The sequence below is a fragment of the Taeniopygia guttata genome, chromosome 1, assembly GCF_048771995.1.
Source record: "Taeniopygia guttata chromosome 1, bTaeGut7.mat, whole genome shotgun sequence".
Classification (NCBI taxonomy): Eukaryota; Metazoa; Chordata; class Aves; order Passeriformes; family Estrildidae; genus Taeniopygia; species Taeniopygia guttata.
In genome coordinates this window covers 35637253-35658637 of record NC_133024.1, presented here as the reverse complement: position 1 = coordinate 35658637, position 21385 = coordinate 35637253, and the positions used below count along the sequence as shown (strand labels likewise).

General features: G+C 37.4%; 1 protein-coding gene across 14 annotated transcripts in view; it reads left to right on the top strand.

The window, feature by feature from the left end:
- Nucleotides 1-21385, top strand: part of GRM5 (glutamate metabotropic receptor 5) — a 239080-nt gene that overhangs the window by 173252 nt on the left and 44443 nt on the right. For all 14 annotated transcript variants that reach the window (XM_030269036.4, XM_030269023.4, XM_030269022.4 and 11 more), the window contains 2 exons: nucleotides 2485-2720; nucleotides 14478-14724. In XM_030269036.4, the coding sequence (XP_030124896.1) occupies nucleotides 2485-2720; nucleotides 14478-14724 (483 nt within the window). The remainder of the gene's footprint in view (nucleotides 1-2484; nucleotides 2721-14477; nucleotides 14725-21385) is intronic.

Genomic DNA, 21385 nt, shown 5'->3' with positions numbered 1-21385 from the left:
AGTCTATCAATCTTCAGCTCATTCAGTCAAGTCTGTTTCCTAGATCATCTCACTTTTTGGTTCACCCTTCATCTCTGAACCTGACAACTAGATTTTTAAAATATTCATTCCACCCTGTATCCACTTTCACCAATTTTGGGATAGGAGTTTAACATTTTCTTTGCCACACTGTCCATCTGAAGCTTTGTGATCTCTACATCGTCGTCTGTACAATACACAGTTTGAGTAGGTTTTATAGAATATTCCTAAACACCTTTTGCTCTAGAAGCTAAGCCAAAATACTTATTTGAATGAAAAGCAGCTCTGCTGAATTAAGAAGCTCTCCTGCAGAAAAGATGAGAAGGAGGGTTATGTAATTGTCATTAAAAAGTTGTCATTTACATATTTTTTTAATTATTTAAAGGTATAAAATGGTATCTCTGTTGAAAAACTTCTTAGAATGATAGCTAACCATAAAATAATTCTGTAAATTTATAGCACCTTGCTGGCTTAGATCTAAAAAACTGCTCCTTTGAAAATTATAAAGAAATTAATTACAAGAAAACAGGCTTTTTTCCTAGGCTTTCTATGAGACAGCTCATAAAGCTGGGATACTGACAGCATGGCTTTAATTCTTTCATATTCTACCCAGTTTAAAAAAATAAATCCCACACTAGAAAACCTATCACTTCATGCATTCAAAAACTTGTCAGGTTTCATGAGGGTGGATAAAATTGCTTTAAAAACTTGCCAAAGAACAAGATGAATCTTTTAGAGGAAAGGTTAAATCAGTAATAAATTTAAAACACCTTCTGTGGCTTTTATCACAAAATAACCCATAATGGGTTTTAACTCTGCCCGGTAAACATTCCTGGTGGAAGTGGTTTGACTCTTGAGCGCAGTTGGTAACATTAACACCTGTGTTAATCCCTAAACTGGAAGGTAAATTTTCCAAGCGTTTTACTCAAGCTGAACAGCAATGTTCGTCTTTCTCCTTTTATGAATGCATATTTTACTTTTCTGTTCTGAGTAAATCAGTGTATTTGAAATCTAAAGCATGTTTAATGGTTCTTTCATTTTGATTCTAGACACTGGATATTTTTTCCCCTGGTGAAGCTGCTATTTACTGATGTTGCAGCTGTGCTAGGAAGGCGTAGTCAAGAGTCCAGGCTCTGCTGAAATAGGGTCTTGTGCAGGAGTCCCTCTCTGAGAGCTTTTGCTCTGTGTGAGGACAGCTGAATGCACAGCACAAGGAATGCACTGGGGACCAGGTGTCTGCAGCAGGATTCCTGCCTGCTCTGCAATACAGAAGAAAAGTTTAAGACAGGCAGTGAATGATCAAAAGAGAACAGCAAATTCAAACACAAAAAGTATACATCACTTAAAGTATGACTAGCTTACAGAAGGGCTAGCTTTAAACAAATCATGAAGATTTAAAAAAAGACAAGTTGAGGTAATTTTTTATCCATCAATTATTCAACTTTTAGGATCTAAAGGTACTCTCTATAGTCAACATCAGTGACTTTTTAGAAAGGGGGGAAATACTAATCTGAGATTCTTCTCCAAGTCTCTGGCTTTTGAAAAATTGAAATATGACGTTCATGACAAAAGGGAAGAAATCTTAAATGTTCTAATGAAATATGTACACTTTTAGGGTTGAGTGAAAGTTCATAAATGCCAGTACTTCCAGGAAAATCCATTGTGAAAATGAGGAGAGGGAAATTACCCTGAATGTTTGTGACATTTTTTTGAGTGGGGTTTTCAGTTGCTTCTGTCTCCTTGTGGTTTGAGTGTTTCAAGCTGAAGGGTTAACAGAAGGGGATTAAAATTCTGTGTGCACTACAGTATCACAGAACTCCATAAAGCTCCAGCCGCAAGCAACCGAGAAATAGGAGCAACACCTGGATCTGCATAATGCTTTGCCCAGCTTCATTAACCATGTCTGCAGAGGATTAATTGCTTCAGATGCAATGCCATGTTGTCTCTGTGCTGGCGTTTCTGCTTGAGCAGTGCCAGCCCATTCAAGGCTTGCTTCTGGCTCTTTGTGCCGTGCTTCATCCAGAAGTATGGACATGGTCTGCAACACAGTGCTGCCCTTTGCACAGTGAGAAGTCCTGTCCTCAAAGTCACATTCTCTCAAGTAAGAGTAGTATCAACCCAGTGTCAGGGAAATGCTGTACTGAAGGTTTTCTCCCCTCAATGAGGTTAATTGATGCAGAGATGCCCTTATACACAGCAGATTTCAGGATCTGTGATTTTTAACATTGTTTCAATTACCTGACATGGAGAATGTGGAATAGATAATTTAAGTAGAAGGGGTTGTAGTCAAGCAAATGTAAGTAAAACACTGAATTCTTCCTCTAGAAGAATTATAAGTACTTTAAAATATTTCAGTCAGAGCCACAGCTGCTAGCGTGTGTTCTCTTAGGCTGTGATTTTCAGTGTTAAGGAAGCTCTTTTCTCATTCCTTTGAATGGCCAATGTTGTTCTCCTTTACCCCCATAGTGACGGCTGGGCAGACAGGTATGACGTGACAGAAGGGTACCAGAACGAAGCTGTTGGTGGGATAACGATCAAGCTGCAGTCCCCAGACGTGAAATGGTTTGATGACTACTACCTACAGCTGCGTCCAGAAACCAATCATCGGAATCCATGGTTTCAGGAATTTTGGCAGCACAGGTTCCAGTGCCGGTTGGAAGGGTTTCCCCAAGAGAACCCTAAATACAACAAGACCTGCACAAGTAAGTGAATTTATTACTTCTGCTGAGTGAAACAATGTGAATGAAGGTCTGGTCTGAAGCAGCATGGTCTGGTGAAATAGTGAGTTGGATTGGAAGGAAAAGAAGCTGCAATTGCAATGCTTGTAGTTTTCAAAATGATAAAAAAGCACAATTTTAAGTGTTGAGATTTCTAAGAAATAGACAGAGCTTCAGTGCCTAACTGCTGTATTTGAAAAACTCCATGCTACTCCACCTCCATAGGCATGTAAACACTTTAAAAAATGCTGCAACACAAAATTAAATGTGCCTTTTCAAAAAAAGAGCTAATCATATTGCTTTGGGTCACAAAAGCAATGAGAGAGCTAATATACAAGTTATCTGAAGCCCTTACGGCAGTAATGATAATTTATGAACTTCATATGAAACACTAGGTGACTTGAAAGATATCATTAGGTTTTCTTTCAGCCATGGGTCATTTCAGGATATGCCATTTTGAGTTGATTATTTTCATTCAATTGTACTAATTTTAGCAAAACCTCCTACAACATTTTGTCATTTCTGTACTACAGATAGATGTGGTACATTTTTTCTGTGGCTTTGTTGGGGTTTTTTATTATTTATTACTTCTGTTAATTGCTCTTTATTTCATGAGATACCAGGTACTCCCTAGGCTGTGAGCCAGCACCCATGTCTTGCATTCCAAAGGGCATGGGGACCGACCTGTGGCACCAATCAAATGACAAGAGAGAAAGCAGGAACCAATGACTCAGTGCCGTAGTGACAAGACCCCAGACTACCTGGAAAGGATCCTTTATTCAGGTTCAGAGTCCCAGAGTCCTTCCTTTGAGGCTAGGATTATTTCACAAGCTTCTTCTCATTCTCTGTAATTCTCTGGGCAAATTTCTATCTATTTCTGACCCTTGAGATATCATTAATACCATGGGTATTCTGGCAGTATTGAGGATAATGTGGCGCTGTACTGGGCATTCATCCAGCCACAGCTCTAAAACCCAAGGGTTCTTCTCTACTAAAAATGTGACTATCTTCCACACACCCATGAGGCTGAGAAATGTCTTAAAGGATCAGAGTCTTGGATTTGCACAGCACAAACCCCTTCCTAAATCCCACTTAATGATCTTAAAGTCTTCCTTTTGACTTGGACATGGTCTCAGAGGAAGTTTGTAAGTGAGATGTAAATTGAATCTAGGAATCCCAAAATCTCAATGTACACTTTCCACGTTCAACTCACTTTTCCCTATTATTTTTGTTCTGTTCCCTTCCAACACAGTTTGAGACAGGTTTTATTTGCACTATTGACAGGCACTGCATATTGAGCAGCAAACTTTATTGATTTCCCCATGATAATGTGGACTTGTTTTCGGAGATGTCAATGCAATGGGCATAGCTGGATGCAGGCTAATAAAGACCTGGTTTCCATCAGTATGCCATGTAAAAAACATTTCAATTTGACTTTTCTTGGTTTCTTTTTTAACTTACCTTTTACCAACAATGTGAAAATCGAATTTATGTTTTAAGTGAAAGGTTGGGAGCTATGAAATGTAAGTGCCTAAGGAGTCTTTTGTGGCATCTAAAATAAAATTCACCACCACAGAAAAATTGTCATGGGAGTACGGGGAGAAGTTATTTTATACACTAATTCACCAGTCATGGATATAAGACAACTTCATTATTAAGCTTGAATTGTTTGGTGGGAACAGCATTCATGGCTGGAAGATTTCCCACAAAGAACCACAGATCAAATAGGTCCCTAAAACCTAGGAATGTCAAAGACACAAAAAAAGGTGCAAAAATCCAAATCACCTGATTTGCAAATCATGAATAGAGAAGATGAGCAATCCAAATAGATTGCTCTATTTCCTTTTCTCCAGTTTTGTTGTAATATTCAATGCTGGACCATAATGTGTATAGTAAAATAATTAAACCTAGATTGCAAAAGCTTTAATTCTTTCTTGTTACTGTTAAGCAAAATTGCTAATTGTGGTTGTAGAATTTCCTGTGGATTAACCAGCAAGAAAAACATAAATGTATTCACTGAGAATTGCAAGAGGGAGACATTCTGATGCTGTGACTTTAAGATCAAAATTACCGTGAATATTTGAAGTTGGCATGATAGTTGTTGTTTCTGCTTCATTTTCTATCACCTACACAAATTTGAAAATTATGTATTTTCAATTTTTATATTACTATTTTTTTATTTTCAACAGTCAGAGTTGTGAGTCGTAAATTCCCTCAGTTCAGACTTCACAATTGTAAAGATTATACTTGCCCTCAGTGGTCATAAATGTTTCACAGACTGTCCTAACAGTTTCTGCATGCTGAGGAATTAGTTTTGGTTCTGATTTCCCCTGATAAGAAAACGGGACTATATCCTTTATTTTATCTAACTAAATACATGGTGTTCTCCAGAAGCTGAATTAAAAAAAAAAAAATTAAAAAATCCTAACACACTAAAAAGTTAAGGTACAGGTGTTTCTTAGGATTACAATTAATAAGATTAAGTTTATTGAGAAATGCCAGAGAAGAATCAAAACCTTTCCTTTATATCAAAAATCAAGCAATTCTTTACTTTTTGGAATAAAGATAAAAAGATAAACATAGAGCTGATGTTAATAGACAAGGTCATTATTAAATGAATGTGTCTATATAAAAGGCAATAACCATTATATTAGTGGGAAACAAAATTAATTGTTCTTTGTAATCCAGTTGTGTTGTCACAAAAACATAAAGAATGGTTAACAGTATATTCAAGTTTGTTCAGTAAGAAAATAAACACCAGAAGATATGGCTTAAATCCAAGTAACAACTGACTTCATCTATGCACCAGCTATGAATTTAGTTGCTAAAATCTCTTCATTTGCTTTGATGAATCCTGTCTAGTAGAATATTAGGCTACATTTATCCCTGTGCTGGGAAATACTTGAAGCCATAAACCATTGTAATAATCTCCAGTGACTTACAAGTATTTTCTCACTTTTTAACATAAGGTATTCATAGACAGTTTCAGGGCAGGTATTATTATTAATGAATACATGATTCAGTATGATATGTATAATCAAATTATGAAATCAGCCGAACAAAGAGAATCCAAAAAACAATAAAGTTTTTTTTCTCCATTCATTTCTATTAAGCACTAAAAAGTTTCCATTCCTTCACATAAATTTAGTTTTTCATATTGAGATTAAAATTTCAGCATCCAGCTCATTTTTCATTTGCAGATTAGAACATACTTGCTTAATCCAAATGGGTGTCACTGCTATTGCTGCTAAAAACATTGATTTTCTGCCCAGCTGGAGCACTACAGAAAGTGAGAAGTTCACAGTCTTATCTGACTTGATTTTCAGTGTAATCAGTTCCGTGACACAGGACAGCTGCCACAAGCCACCTGTGAAGAACAAGAGTCAGAACAAAGAATTTAAAATGCATGTGTAGAAGGAGACATTTAATGGCTTCCAAACCTTAGGGATTTTACAAGATTTGGGGTTGGTTTCACCTCTAGCACCAGTAAGAGATTATTTTATTATCTAAGACCATAATTCAAAGAAGTTTATAAGTAGGTGTGCAAGCTGATCCAGATGAGTAATTCCACTCAATGATCAGCTTCAGGTCTCAAAAGGCTAATCTAATCCCTTGTTATTGATTGCCTTTAGACCTTTGAAGATGAGACATTTATGTGATTGCTTTCTTTCAGACGAAGTTCCCACCAGACCTCTAGACGTCTAATTCCTTGTGCCTCCTCATCCTGGTGAGGATGTTTTAAAAAATGCATATTAACACCAAGCAGAAACAAAACCAAACATAAATTAATTATGTGGTGAAGCTCTGGCTCAATGGACAGTACTGGAAAAAGACAAGTCCTCAAAGTCACCAGGGGCAGAAGCATATTTATTACATTTACCAGTCTGTTAAATTATTTATTTTGCCTGCACTGTGAAGTGATATTATTTTTCCCATGCTGTGCAAAAGCCAGAGGCATGGATGGAACAGCATTATTTATGGTGATACTCAAACACAGAATACACATCCCAAGTATCTGTGATCTAAGCCATAGACAATAAAGAGTAAATAAATAGAGGCTGATGCTGCTGAAGCAGTGCAGTATCTTACACTGATTGGCAGAGGCTATAGACTTAAGACAAAAATAGCAGTTTCATGTAAAGGAACAGTGGGAGCAAGAACCTGGAGGGAGGTGATAGGTCACTTGTGCAGGTACTTACAGCAGGGTACTGACACTAAATACCGTGGTTCAAAGTAGTGAAGTAGAAAACAAAGGGAAATTATGGGGCTTGGGTCATCACAGACAAAGGTCAGCCACAAACAAGACACAGAGGGCACTAAAAGTGAGGAAAGCAGCCATGGCTCAGTCTGCCATGGCTCAGAGCAAGGACTCTGCAACAGGGTTTATAGGGAAAAACACACAGTGATGTACAGGTGTCCTGGTTACAGCTCCCAGGAAAAAGAGATTTGCATCAGCATTTTGAATGCATCTTAGAAGGGTGAAAAAATCCCAAATTCCGTTCATGATTTAACCGTGTGGCTTCTCTGAGATAAAAGTGCTTTTACTGGGGGTGTAAAAATTCTCATAAAAGAAGGATGGCCAGTGTATGTCCAAGCAATTTAGATGAGGATTAAGAATGAATGAGTTTATTTGCAGAAAGGGAGATTAGGGAAATTTGGGATAAATACAAGAAAAGTTTTTCTGCTTAAGGTACAAATGTGCACATAAAATGAAAGTGCAAAAAATACCTACCCGTTTGCTGAATCTCATCCAGTTCCAGCTATTTTTAATGAGTACAAAAGGACAGACAGAAAATCCATGGTTTCAGATGAACAGAAATTTGTTTTAACAAATGTCCCTTTTCGATTTCCAGATAGAATGAAGGAATAAAACATGACTGTCTAATCTTCTGCACTGCAACATGCAAATCTGTTGATTAAATGCAGGTTCTAAGGCCAAAATTGGTTTAATCAGAACTCAGCCAACAAATATAAATGCTGTCAGGATGGAAAGGTATTTTCCATATTTCAAGGAATGTGTCACATTTAAACATCATATTCCTCAGACTTAACATTTCTATACTTTTATTTTTAGACTGCAAATAAAAGCAGAACAAAGTTTAAAATTAATTTTTTTTTTAACAGTTAATTAGAAAGCCTTTTAATTATCCTGAATAAATCCTGTGTGTCATTTGGTTTGATATTTTTCTTGGGCATCAGCAAGCTGAATTATGGTCCAGCTCTTATTTTCATGCCCCACATTTCAGACTTGGAACTCAAGTATTGTTATTACTACTTTTACAGTATACTGGGTCAGAGCCAGAAATTTCCAAAGGCAAATCATCTGTAAGGCATAAATCCAGATCTGAATTTTCTAGCAGCCTGATATAATCTGAGCCAGGAGCACACACAGACATGCTACTCTTTTTTTGATTTAGAGAAAGTAGTGTGCCACTAAAAACTGCTGTATGCTCTGGTTTATATTTTTGAAAGCCTTTTTTATATGAATTGATCCTGAATTTAACACATCTGCAACTCAAACTCTTTAATAGCTTGAATCTTCTCATTGTTACAGAATTCATCAAACTCCTCCAAAATCTGACTACAAAACTCCATTTGTTTTTTCTTCCCTTTATGTTCCCTGATTTCTTCCTTCAATACATTAGATGCATGTGATGATGCACCTAATATGATTTTCTTCTTTATATTGTAATTCTTTTTCCAACTGCCTAACTGAGCCTTGAAAACTATCTTGACCATGTCTCTTTAGCCTTAAAAATTAACTTACAATTAAATTTATTCAGATTAGATACATTTTATATTGGATATTTCAATTGGCTTAGCTCCTGTCATTCTTTTCACTCGGCACTTCAACTTCCTATATAGATTGAAATACTTCATATAAGCATGTTTGCAAGTACAGAGAGTTTTATGCCACCATTTATTGTACTTTTGCGTTTCTAGCAGTTGAGCTTCGTTGAAATTTGTGACCAAATAAACTGAATTCTGCAAAGGATAGTACCATTAAGAAAATTATATGGAGAAATTTGTATCTATTTACTTACCTTCTCCTAGGACTACCTGTTGCTGATTATTCTGAACTTGGCAAGAGAAGCCAGAATGCCACTGTTTTGTGGGCACCCAGGGATGAAGGTCCAGCTCTTATCAGATTTGTGAGCATTCTAAGAATGCCATGGCTGTGCAGGTTTAAATAGATGTAAAACACCAAAGTCAACTAAGTACTCTGAAAAAATCCTTTTGGAAGTCATCTCTGTATTTCAATACATCGAATTTGGTCTCCCAGTCATTCTCAACGTTTTGGTGCCACTCAACATGAAAAATGTAACAGTGCTGATACTGGCTTTCAGTTAAGAAGAGTGAGTTAGAACTGGTCAAAAGCATTGGGTGAGGGAATTACGCTGGAAGGTACTTCCTTGTCAAATTTCAAAAAATTTTCCATAGCAGCATTATAATGGGTCATTTCTGTTTTCTTATCTCAGTAATGCTGAAAAGCTTTGTTTCAAGCTTTTAATTTACCTTCACATTTTTCAGTTTTATGCTATGCGTTTTGCCTCAGTATCAAAATGACATTTCCCAGAGAAAAAGCATATTTGAACAGCATTAAATTTCCCACAGAGCAAGAAATACCTCTTTTCTTCAGTCCAAGAGCCTGAAATAAATTAAAATAGAAAAAAAAATAAACTACTGCAATTGATTTTTTAGTAGAAAAATACACCCAGAACCTTACAAAGTATACAGAACTGAAAGTTACTTTATCATTTCACGTTGCTTTGCTAGAAAGCTCTGATAACAGACTTTAGAAAAGTTTCCAAAATCAGTCTTTTTTCTATATCTTTAAACAAGGCCAATTTAACTAGATATGAACAATATAGTTCTTGGGTACAACTTTTCCTCTGTTTTACAAGATACCACACATTTCTTCAGTGCATGTTTCTGGGATGAGTGCCTTGGTGACATGTCATCCAGAGCATACAGATCCAGGCAAAGTTACACATGTTCCCAAGAAATACAACAGTGACAACATGGACCTGCTGACGGAGCTAAGAAACCACACACTATATCCTGCAGAAGACAGACACTACCATGGTTTTGTTGAAAATATTATCCGCTTGTCCTTATTTTTTCTAATTCACTAAGGCAAAGGAAAGAAATTATAGGAAAACACATTGGTTGATGGACTTCAAGTACAGTGAGTAGATTGTGAATGTGGGACATATTTGCCAGCAAAATTAGAGCTCATTTCTGTCAGCCCCTTGTCCCTTAAAACAAAACTTAGCACAAAGAATCACCAAATATTTTAATGGAATATTTATGGAAATTGTATAGAAACTAAATTGTGATATAATCATGGAGAAACATTATGAAATAATTAGAGACTGTAGGATATACCTATGGTTTCCATTGTAATATCTCTTATGACTTTGCAATAAACAAACTTTTGATCACTGAGAAGTTTTAAAATAATAGTAATAGTAATAATACTACTAATTATAAGCACTAACAATTTCCCTTCATTTCAGTACTAAAGTCATGCAAAGCAAACAAATTGCTTTGTGCTTTGAAAAAAAATATTCTCCAATATTGTGTCTCATATTTTGTTCTCCTGTTTCTCCTCAGGGAATGAAATAAGGGGGTTGAGGGATTTCCCAGAATGCAAAGTATTTTCAGTCTTCATTTTACCCTTTATTAATTCTTTAAAATGCAAAGTATTGTCATCTTTGGAAAAGTTAAAAAGCAGAAAAAGAATATTGAACCATAGTAATTTTGCATTCTTTAACACCCTTGCTTGATGAGGCTTTGTAGTATTGCAAGTTGGCAAGTATTTCATCTTCCTTGTGGGTAAAAACATGGAAAAAAAGAAGAGGAATAAGTTTTACATCAAAAATCTGTAAAATAATGAAATCTATTGAAGAATTCTTGTTTCATGCTCAGTACTAGAAATAGTAGCCAAATTTCAGAATTTGCTGCAAAGATGTAGGTTTGTTTTGTTTTTCCATATTTGGATGAAGGGAGTCATTCTTAGAATAAGTATTTTATTAATCTCACTGGTAGTCAGGTCCACCAGTTCTGGGAGCTGCTGGAGTAGCTCTGGAGCGTGGAAGCAGTCCAGAGCTGGCTCACCATGCTCAGGGACTAACAGCATCCATAAGTGCTTTCTTGGATCACTGCCCATAAGTACACTAATTGTTTCTAAATAGATCCAAGAAATGAACCATGGCTAGTTGGAATCACTTTCTTCATGAAAGAATATGTTCCTTTTTCATCATCTACGTATTTGTGTGCTTTGGAGACTTGACAACAGAAAAGAACAAATTTGGATGAGGAGTTTAGTGCTGGGCCATCTCCGTTCAGTAAATCATACAATAGAATCATGGAATAGAATGGTTTGGATTGGAAAGGAAAGGACCATAAAGATCAAGTAGTTTTAGTTCCCCTGCCATGATCAGGGACATTTTCCACTAGACCAAAGCCCCATCCAGCATGGCTTGAACATTTCCAGGAATGGAGCATTTGCAGCTTATGTGGGCAACTTGTTCCAGTGACTTACCACTTTCAATTTCTTCCTCTAAACCTGACCTCTTTCCATTTAAAGTCATTCCCCTTTGTTCTATCACTAAGTTTTAAAAACTTCAGCGTAGATTCATAAGTAGATTGATATATTCCAAACACTATCATCCCCTTTAAATTAATCTGTGCCACCTTTACATGTCAGAATGGTTCTTGACTGAAGACAGCACTCATGGATGAGTAATAAGGGTAAGAATATGTGCTAGAGTTCCAGCAAGAACAATATGCAAGAATTCTTGAGTGAATAATGTGTTTAAGGCTACCTAAATCATAATTGTTGCAGAGGTAGATTTAAAATATTTTTTCTTTTTTTTGTTTTTTGTTAGTGAGTGAGAGACTACCTTTTAGCCCTTTTAGCTTGTGTACTCGGCCTTCCCTCAAAACCAGTGCTAGGGTTACTGAGGTAAGTAAGGGTTACTTATATGATTCAAGCCTGACATGCCAAAATACTCTGTGAAATTGGTTGAAAGTAACTTTTAGACTTGGTTTTGATTTGGTTTCTTTTAATGTTGCCATATTTAAAGGCTTTATTACAATACAGCAAAAAGAGAAAAAAAAATCTTTTGTCTTAGTTTTTGTGATTTTCCCTTAAATACACAATCTTGTGGTACTATAAACTGACCTTGACAGGTTGAATTTGCCCCTATACAGCCAAGTGAGTCAATTAATATCTCAGGTGAATGTGTTCTCCAGCCGCAGGAAGTATATTGAAATTCTCACAGCAGCTAAATCCCCCACAACTCCATTGCCAATTGCCAGCAGCTTCTAGGAAGAGCTAAGCAGGCTTATTATAAATCATCAGGTGAACGGGATGAGGTTCAGTGTTTAAAGAAAATCAGAATAATAATTTCATAAAATTGAAGCACAAAGCCCAGTAGAGAGTAAGAATTAAGAAGTAAGTTATTAGATTTTTAAGCAATCATATGAAATAAAGCAGCTGAAATATTGTTTTATGATAAATAATATTGCCAATGCAAATCTGATTCATTCTAATGGGTACTATAATTAACTGCATGGTGTGTAAGGTGCTAATTTTGTGCATGAATAATTAGTTAAAGCAAGTTTTATGTATTGCAGTGTAATACGCTTGCTCAATTTTCCACTTAATTTCCATTAATATGGGTTTTACATGTAGTCCACTGTTGCAGTTTTCATGCCTATTATTTTTAATTAGGGAAAAGAAATACCTTGGTAGAACAAAACAAATAAGCAGCACTGTATGTTTTTCCAAGTTTTTTTTTTTTTCATTAACATACTTCAAGTTTATATTGTTTAGCCTTCCAAAATGTTAATAATCTTTGCTCCTGAGCAGTTGTTATACTGCTCCAGAGAAGACTGGAAATGGTGGTGCCAGCTTCCACATAAAACAGAGGGGAAAAAGGAATCTTTCAGTTCTCTCATTTACTTTCTGACCTCTACGCAGTGTTTTTCAGTTCAAACTATGAGTTTTATTACCCTTCCTAGTGTTCCCAGTGCTGCAATAGATTTTAGTGATTAGAACTGTGGGGTGATGTTCTTGTTCACAACTGAAAAGGTGTGCTTGTATGCAGTCATACCTGCTTTATGACAGAATTGATCACCAGCTGGAGATTCTTACCCTTTTCCAACAAAGGTGCATACCCATCAGAATGGTTTCTGGTCTTCTGGATGGATATTTTCAAACTGGATGAGTACCACCCTGAGAGTCCATGTATTAGTCTTAATTTCTTTAAAGAAAAGGATTGCCTGTACCTCAATTTTCTCATGGCATAAAATGATTCTCAGTTTATGGCATCTGCAACTCAGATGGGCAGGTGTGAGTACTATCCCTGCCCCTCACTAATGCCTCTGTGGCAGGCAGATTCTCATGGAGTGGACAGGTTATTTGCATTCCCTTTCCTCTGGGCTGCCCACAGAAGGGACTCCCTAGCTCCTAAGGTCGTTGCTTGGTTGATAAAAGCAGAGCAAATGTTCTAATTGAGCTTTTGTTTGTCCTGCCACCAGAGACAAATCTTTCTAGGTGTCAGATAAACATCCAGCGCCATTGATGTAGTTGTTTTGTCTCTGACTCTTCTCATTTCCTCATTATTAAAGATCTTGTGACTGGAGTGAGGCTATGAAGAAAAACTCCAACCTACCCTTCCTTAGTTTGCCTGGTGCTATCAACAGAGAAAAGCTGTATTAGTAACAACAGTGTGCTATAAAAAATAAAGGTATTCAAGCTGCTGCTGAATAATTTTTTTTTTCTGTGCATTTTACAGAAGCATAAATAGAGAATAGAAACGCAAACACAATGTTTTGAAAGCCAAAAAAAAAATTAGGATTCACCAATTCTGACTAAACAGAGTAATTTCCTAACCCACACTGTCAAACCCTTCACAGATTTTAATGTATTCATCTATATTGCATTATTATCCTCACTTCATAAAGAGAGAGGAGCAAGAGATGTAGAAGTAGGAGAGTTATTGGGGGGAACTTTTGGTAAAGGAGTGGTGCCTAGGTCAGTCTGTTTGCACAGGATTATCTCCATGTCTCTGAAACAAAAGTGTTTTCATAGAATTATAGAATGGCTTGGATTGGGAGAGACCTTAAAGATAATGTAGCTCCAATTCCTTTGCCATGAGCAAGGACACCTTCCACCAAACCAGGCTGCTCAGAGCCCCAGCCTAGTCTGGCCTTGAGCACTGCCATAGATAGGGCATTTACAAATTCTCTGGGCAACAGAGTTCACTGATTTTCCAGAAGTGGAACTTTTTTATAAGGTTTGTAGAGAATTGACCTCTTATTAGCATTTACACTTCAACTAATATTTCTGAATGTTTGACGATATTTCTGCTGGTTGAGAGAAGTGTCTGGGTTCCTTAAAATATTGTGTTAAAATGTGCATGGTGCATGCTGTGAAGATACACATGAAAGAGTGGCACTTTAAAAGCAACAAATGTGAGGTGAGCTGATGAGATGCAGAGAGAAATATATAATCTGGATAATACAATATTTAAAGAAAACCTCTACTTTAATTTCTTTATTTTTATTCTAACATTGTCAGCATGTGTACCAATAAAAACATCTTTTATGACCTATTTAAGACATTTAAAGTACTTTCCCCACTGTTAATAATTAAGCCACCAGCAGATGTCTGAAGATCTGGGTTCATCCCAGCCCTATTCACTAAACCTTCTGCTTGTTCCCTGGCAGGCCAGATGACTCTGAGGACGCAGCATGTTCAGGACTCCAAGATGGGCTTTGTAATCAATGCAATATACTCCATGGCCTATGGGCTCCACAACATGCAGCTCTCCTTGTGCCCAGGCTACGTGGGCCTCTGTGACGCCATGAAGCCCATAGATGGTCGGAAACTCCTGGAATCCCTCATGAAGACAAACTTTACCGGGGTCTCTGGGGACATGATCTTGTTTGATGAGAATGGTGACTCACCAGGAAGGTAATGTTGACATTTTTTAAACTGTTTAAGAGCAGAGATGCTTGCAATATGCAGTAGGCATGTGCAGACAACAACAGAGCTAAGGTCTCATACTCCTAGTTTTACATTTCCTAATTCTTGTGCTTATTTTGCAAAAATATTTTTTTTTTTTAATGTGTGTTTTTTATGGTGTTTCAAGCTAGCGATGTGGACCTTCAGGTCTAAAAGCTTCCTGCATTAATTTGCATTTTCATCTCTACCAATTAAAAGTATTATTATTGAAAACAATACGTCTTCAGACCTTTATGTTTGTAGACCATGATGTCCACCACAGCTTATTTCTTCATTTGGGTTTTTAATTGTATGTGTTTGGTTGACCTATAAACAGTCATAGCAGACTCAGTTCTTTTATTAAAAAAACTAAAACAATATCAGAAATATTGTACTGCTGCAGCTGGGATTTTTTTATCAGAATTATTAAAAACCTGTTTACATATATTCCAAATGAAATATTTCCACTTGCTTAAAACACTAAGCTATCAATCCAAACTGTGATGCTCTAAGACGAATTGAGTTTTACCAAACATTATTTTGCTGGTAGCATGCATAAATATGTATACATACATCTATGAAATAAAAGACAAGTTTTCTATGACACATGTATCCATAGAAATGCACATTGAAAACAGTCTTGAGGTGGGAATTTTTCTGGGTTTCTGCCTACTGAATTTCCAGAGGAAGAATAGCAAATATGATAGTATTCAAAGTATATTTATTCCCTATATTTCAATGTATTTTCTGTCTTGTTCACTGCTTTTGTTCCAGTATTGTTTGAGTTATCCATTATTTTTACATTATTGGAAGGTTTTAAACATCTTTGTTGTGGTGCCATATAAACAGATGATTAGAGGGAAAATTTTTATCCTATATACTCATTTAAATTTTGTCTCCTCCCACTAATGTGAACAAAAAGGAAATTATTAACTTCCTGATAGAAATGAGTTGGAAAATTTAAACTCATTGGTCAAAATACTTTGACATTTCCAAAACTTTCTGTGATTTCAAACCTGATTTTTTATTTCATTCTCTTTGCAAACCTGTAAATTTAGCATTCTCCCCAAAAGCAAGCAGGACAGCCACCTACACAGCAGTCTGTGTCTGTTTCTGGAGACATGAATTTTCAAATTCTTCAGATTCAGACTGTAAGGAAGGGCACTGTGAGCTAGTAGGAGAACTCAGGAACAAACTGGCAGAAACCTAGGAAAATTTCAGATGGAAATTTGTTTCCAGAACTTTTTTAGTATGACCAAGGCTGTCTTCTGCTAGATGTTTCTATTTTTACATATAGCTGAATTTTGAAGAAAGGTGTTAAATCTGAATTTTTCTGGCCAAATTCTTTTTAAGACATCTCAGTCTTCTTTAAAAGGATTTCATTTTTGTTTTAAAGGTGCTCAGATGCAGTGGACTATATCCTACCCCATTCCAATTGGTTTCTTGTATAAAAAGGACTGCTATTAGTGAGTGATGTGTAACCTGCCAAAAACAAATATGTGACTTGACAACATCAATAACAATATCTAAATATTGCAAAGAGATATTTTGCTTTCCTTTTCCTCATGTTGCCATTCTTAACGAGAATAATTTAACACCATTTTTTTGCAAGGAATTTAATGGAATATCTTGGATAGTTTTAAATTCTAAGACAGATGACAATGAAATTACATCATGTGAAGTAATTTGTTCAGTCACAATTGTACATAAGTATTTCCCTGAAGAGCATGGGGACACCATGTGGAATGTGTACCTCAAAATAGCCTAACTTTAAGAAGGTCCAGCATCCCTGGATTTGTGTGATATTTGGGTCTACTCAAACTCATGAGCTGTGTGTGGCTACAGAATTTGTTTTCTTTTGAATCATAGTTATTTGTCCCCTGTTGTCCAACAATAGTCACATCCTTAAATCCAGTCTATGTCCTTAAATCAGACAACATTGTGTCAAATTGTACTCTTTCATAATCAAGAAGATTTTATAGGAAGCTCCATTTCTAACTTCCAGGTTTTGAGTAGTGTATAGTCTTTTAAGCACTGTCAAACCTACTTGCAAGAGCTTGGAGACGGTGCAGTCATACTGGAACAACTCACTGCACTGATAACTCCATCTTTACTTTGTAAAACAGGAATTTAAATACTCACAGCTGTACTGTGGTGGTGGTGTTAAGCAGGAAATCAGAACATAAAAAACTTTTCTGACCTAGATAGCTCAGGATTTTAATGTATAGAAAAAAGTTTTTGATATTATAAAACAGATGATCAATCCTACAAGATGCTTTGAATCCTGACCCTATTTTAAAGTCCTTTATGTGTATGTTGAGTTTTAAGCAGGCAGACAGTCTAGTGTAGGACCTGTTTTATGTGAGTCAGAAGACATGGGAAAAAAAAAAAGGAGTATTGACTCCATGATTCCTTAGGGAGATAACAATTATCTGTAAATACTATCAAAATGCTAAAGAAATTTAGGAGGGAAGAACAGGCAAGAAAAAACAAGATGCTGATGTTTGACTGTTCTACCAGTAGAATATGTATTCCTAGCAACATCGCGGCACTTCTGTTTTGAAACAAGTATTTTGCACAGTGATTAGAGCACTGCTGGAAATGTGCTATTGTGCCATCTGGTCTCTTCTATCCTAAAGTGACAAACTGTCCCTGTATTATCTCAAGGAATCTCCAGGGAACCAGTGACTCATGAGCCTTCACTGTAGCAATGGGCTTACTGAGTCTGGCTATTTCTACCCATCCATCAATGCTGTTCTCCACAGAGAACAGAGACAAGACTTATTGAGGCAATACTGTATTAAAATTGTTAGGTTCCTTTCCAGTATTCCCCTTGTGATGCATGCTTGGAACTACTACTAGGGGAGATCACTGGTTTAGGTTCTGCGGCCTGTCAAACACTGGCAGTACTTTATTCTTAGTCTGTCCACAAAACCCTAAATGGAAAGCCTTAACAGTTATACTCATAGGTGTGCTACAGTGTCTGACAATGTTGAATAATGGCTCTACTGTGGCTCCTGTGCTAACCTTTTGGTTAGTCTGATTAATCCTCAACAAGTTATTACTATGGCTGTGAACCTCAGAAAGAAGTTAGTTTATAACCATGTGCACAAGTCTGTTTCTTTCGGTTTGTGCTTGCGTTATCTGGATTCAATTATTTTTTGTCAGTTTGGCATTCATATCTCCAACTTTGAGGAGATCATTGTTGAAGTTGTGGACATTTCCTTCTTTATACAATATGGAAAGTGAAGCATTTCAAAATCTAGAAGTATGTCGTGGTTTGACATGGAAAAAAGAATTTTTCCGGAAGGAAGAAGTCAATTTGGACATTGACCAATTGAAGGTGGACACGCCTCTGAGAACACAGAGGAGTTAAAAGCAGAATTCCCAGGAGAACTCGCTTTCTTTGGTTCCGGTCAGCGGTCAGTGCAGGACTCTCCCCTGCCCAGCGACGAGCTGGGTGGGGGAGGGGAGAAGCCATGTGTCCTTCGGAGGTAGGCCCAAGGGTGGAGGGGCTGGAACCGGGATGGGCCCCCTGCAGATGGAAGGATGGAGAAATCTGGGATGTCTCCGTTCCCCCGAGTCTCTCTCTCGAGAGAGAGAAAGAGACAGCGGTGGTTTTGCCAGCAGTTCACCACGGGGAAGGAGAAGAGTGGGGGGGGCACAAGGTGCCCAGCCGGGCTGTGGGAGCTGGAGCCTGAGCAGCGAGCCATCTTTGGGAGTCAGGACTTTTAACCCTTCCTGAGAAATGAAAGTTTTGTGAAATTTTTCTCCTCCTTGGTTTGAAAGAGAGGAAGAGAGACACCTTGGACCCTGGGATGTTAGAAGGAGAAATTCTAAGTGGGAGGAGATGATGGAGTGGCTTTTGGCTGGACTTTTTCTTGGTAGCCACAGACTGAACCGATCTTCTCCTCCAAGAAAGACTGTATTTTAGGAGGATGCCAGTGAGCCAAAGAGACCTGCTTCAGCTGGGAAAAGACAGAAGTGGAGCAAACAGAGAAAAGTTAAGGAGGTTTGTGGTGGTGCCCCCTGTCTTCAGAGAGGAAGATGAGAAGAAGATCTCTGTTCTTGGATCCTCGGCCCCAGGGGAAAATGGGGGGACTGTTGGTCCCAAAAATGAAAAACTGAACTGTTTTTTTTTCCCCTCTTGGCAGGGCATCCTTGAAAGGAAAAATCCTAAAAAGCAGTCTGTCCATCCATGCATTGGTGGTGAGAGCACTGTGCATGGAAAGGAGAGGGTCACCATTGGCAAATTTTTTTCTCCGGGCGCTGCCATGTGGTGACATGGAAGCACAGGATGTGGCAGCTGTGTTTCTTGGGGAGTCTGTGGTACAAGAGGGGCTCCTCTCTCCCTGCAGATGGACTGAGAATCAATTGTCTGGAGGGTGGAAACCTGACTGGGGTCCAGGTTGTGTCTCACTGTGGTTTGTTGGAGGTGGGTGGTGAGAGGAGGAATGCTTTGGAAGGTTTTCATTTTGAATTTTGTGTGTGTGGTTTTTTTCCTTTATTTTTCCTTTTATAGTAGTATAGTAGTAGTAGCTTAATAAAGTTTTTTTTTGTTATTAAGCTTGGGCCGGCTTTTCTCTGTTCTCGATCACATTTCACAGCATTCAATTGAAAGATTGCATTTTCATGGGGGCACTGGCATTGTGCCAGTGTCAAACCATGACAAAGTATAACAATTTTTTCATTCTATGTTTGCTTATTTCTTCTTCTTTGTAAAGATTCAAGAACAATATAATGTGTGCAATATCACATTGTCCATTCAGTCAGACTCCACTTTCATTTCCTTTTAGAGGCTGCTTGCAGTCCTGATCCTGCCCTGTGTGTGTGATTTTGACATTGAATCCCTGCTGTACCATAGTTTCACCGCTTTTTTCACAGAATTTTTCATGATGCAAAGTATCTTGAGATCTATGGAACGACAATATCATAAAACAGTTTTCCTGTAATTTTTTTTTTTCACATCACACAGGAAAAATACTGATGTTAAATATACTATGGCTACTGCTTGTCCATCTTAAAAGTGTTTCCTCAAAATTTAAGAGAGATATCTGTGCATCTGTCATAGTTTAACCCAGTCAAAAACCAAGTACCTTGCAGCTGCTTGCTCAGTCCTGCATCAACAGATTTAGGGAGATTCTGTTGCAAGAAAGAGCAAGAGCTAGAAAATTCATGGGTTGAGATAAAGACAGTTTAACAAGTAAAGCAAAAGCCACCCACACAAACAAAGCAAAGCAAACCGAGAAATTATTTCATTTTTCCCTAGGTAGGCAAGTGTTCAGACATCTCTAAGAGAACAGGGTCCCATCATGCATAATGGTGACTTGGGAAGACAAATGCCATAGCTTCAAACATCCCCTCCTTCCTCCTCCTTCCCACTATTTTATATATTGAGTATGATGTCATGTGATCTGAATACTCCTTGGGTCACTTGGGATCAGCTGAGTCTTTTCTCAACCTCCCATTCATTCCCAACCACCTTGTCAACTTGACAGTGCAAAAAGGCCTTGGTCCTGTGTAAATCCTGCTCAGCAATAAAAAAAAAATATCTCTATATTATAAACTGTTTTCAGCACAAATCCAAAACACAAAACTATACCAGACACTGTTAAGAAGAAAATTAACTCTACTCCAACTAAACCCAGCAGGGCATCTTACTAGAGAGATTGATTGATTTAATGAGCAGGTTATTTTCCTCATTTGTACATTGAACTTCACTCTTACAATACCACTCTTAATGCAACCCTGTCTATATGCTTTGCCTTCAGGACTAATTTGGTGCCTATTGGCAAGAAAAAGACGTCTCCTTGTTTATGAGGCAGCTTTTCTAAAGTCAGGATTGTCTTAACCTTCTTGTTCTACATTGTTTTCTTGTTTTCCATCAATAAATTTCATATTGCTTAGCCATATTAATTTAAAATCCAGTAAAGAGGAGACAAAGAAAAGCACAGAATAATTTCTTCAGGAGCTGCCCAACTTTTCAAACATGTCTTATAAAAAAGTGTTAAAAGAACAGGCCTGTATGGCAGAAAGGTGGGTTGGTGTTCAGCTGTACAAGAAAGTGAGTCCTACGTAGCTCCACAGACTTTCTGCAACAGTGTGAGAACAGAAGAGAAAAGTAGGAGGAAGAGGAACATGAAACCAAAAACTCTAAAGAGCTCTGTCTTTGACCTAAAAGCAGCCTAGGACTGAGTCATGAGTACTTTTTCTCTTCTACACCATACTGTACAGGGAATTAAATGTATTTCAATCACCATGGAATTACAGAAAAATGATTGTATAGATGGGAAAGACCAGAATGTATTGATGCAATGTTGAAGAAGAGAAAAGGGAAAGAAAGGGGAAAAAAAAAAAAAAAAAAAAAAAAAAGATTCCTGGACTCTGTGATGCCTGATTCCTCTCTGGGTGCCACACCAAATTTCATCTTGCTGTCTTACAGCACGGGAACTTTCCTTTGATCACATAGAGGTTGCTTCTACCTAATTTTGATAGTTTATCTATTGTCTTCTTTCCTCAGGAGGGGAAGAAACACCTGCAGACAGTGAGGAAGACATAGTGTTAGGAATTGGCATTATAAGTTTATAATACTCAACATCTACTGTAGAGGGAACTGGGGCTTGATATGCAA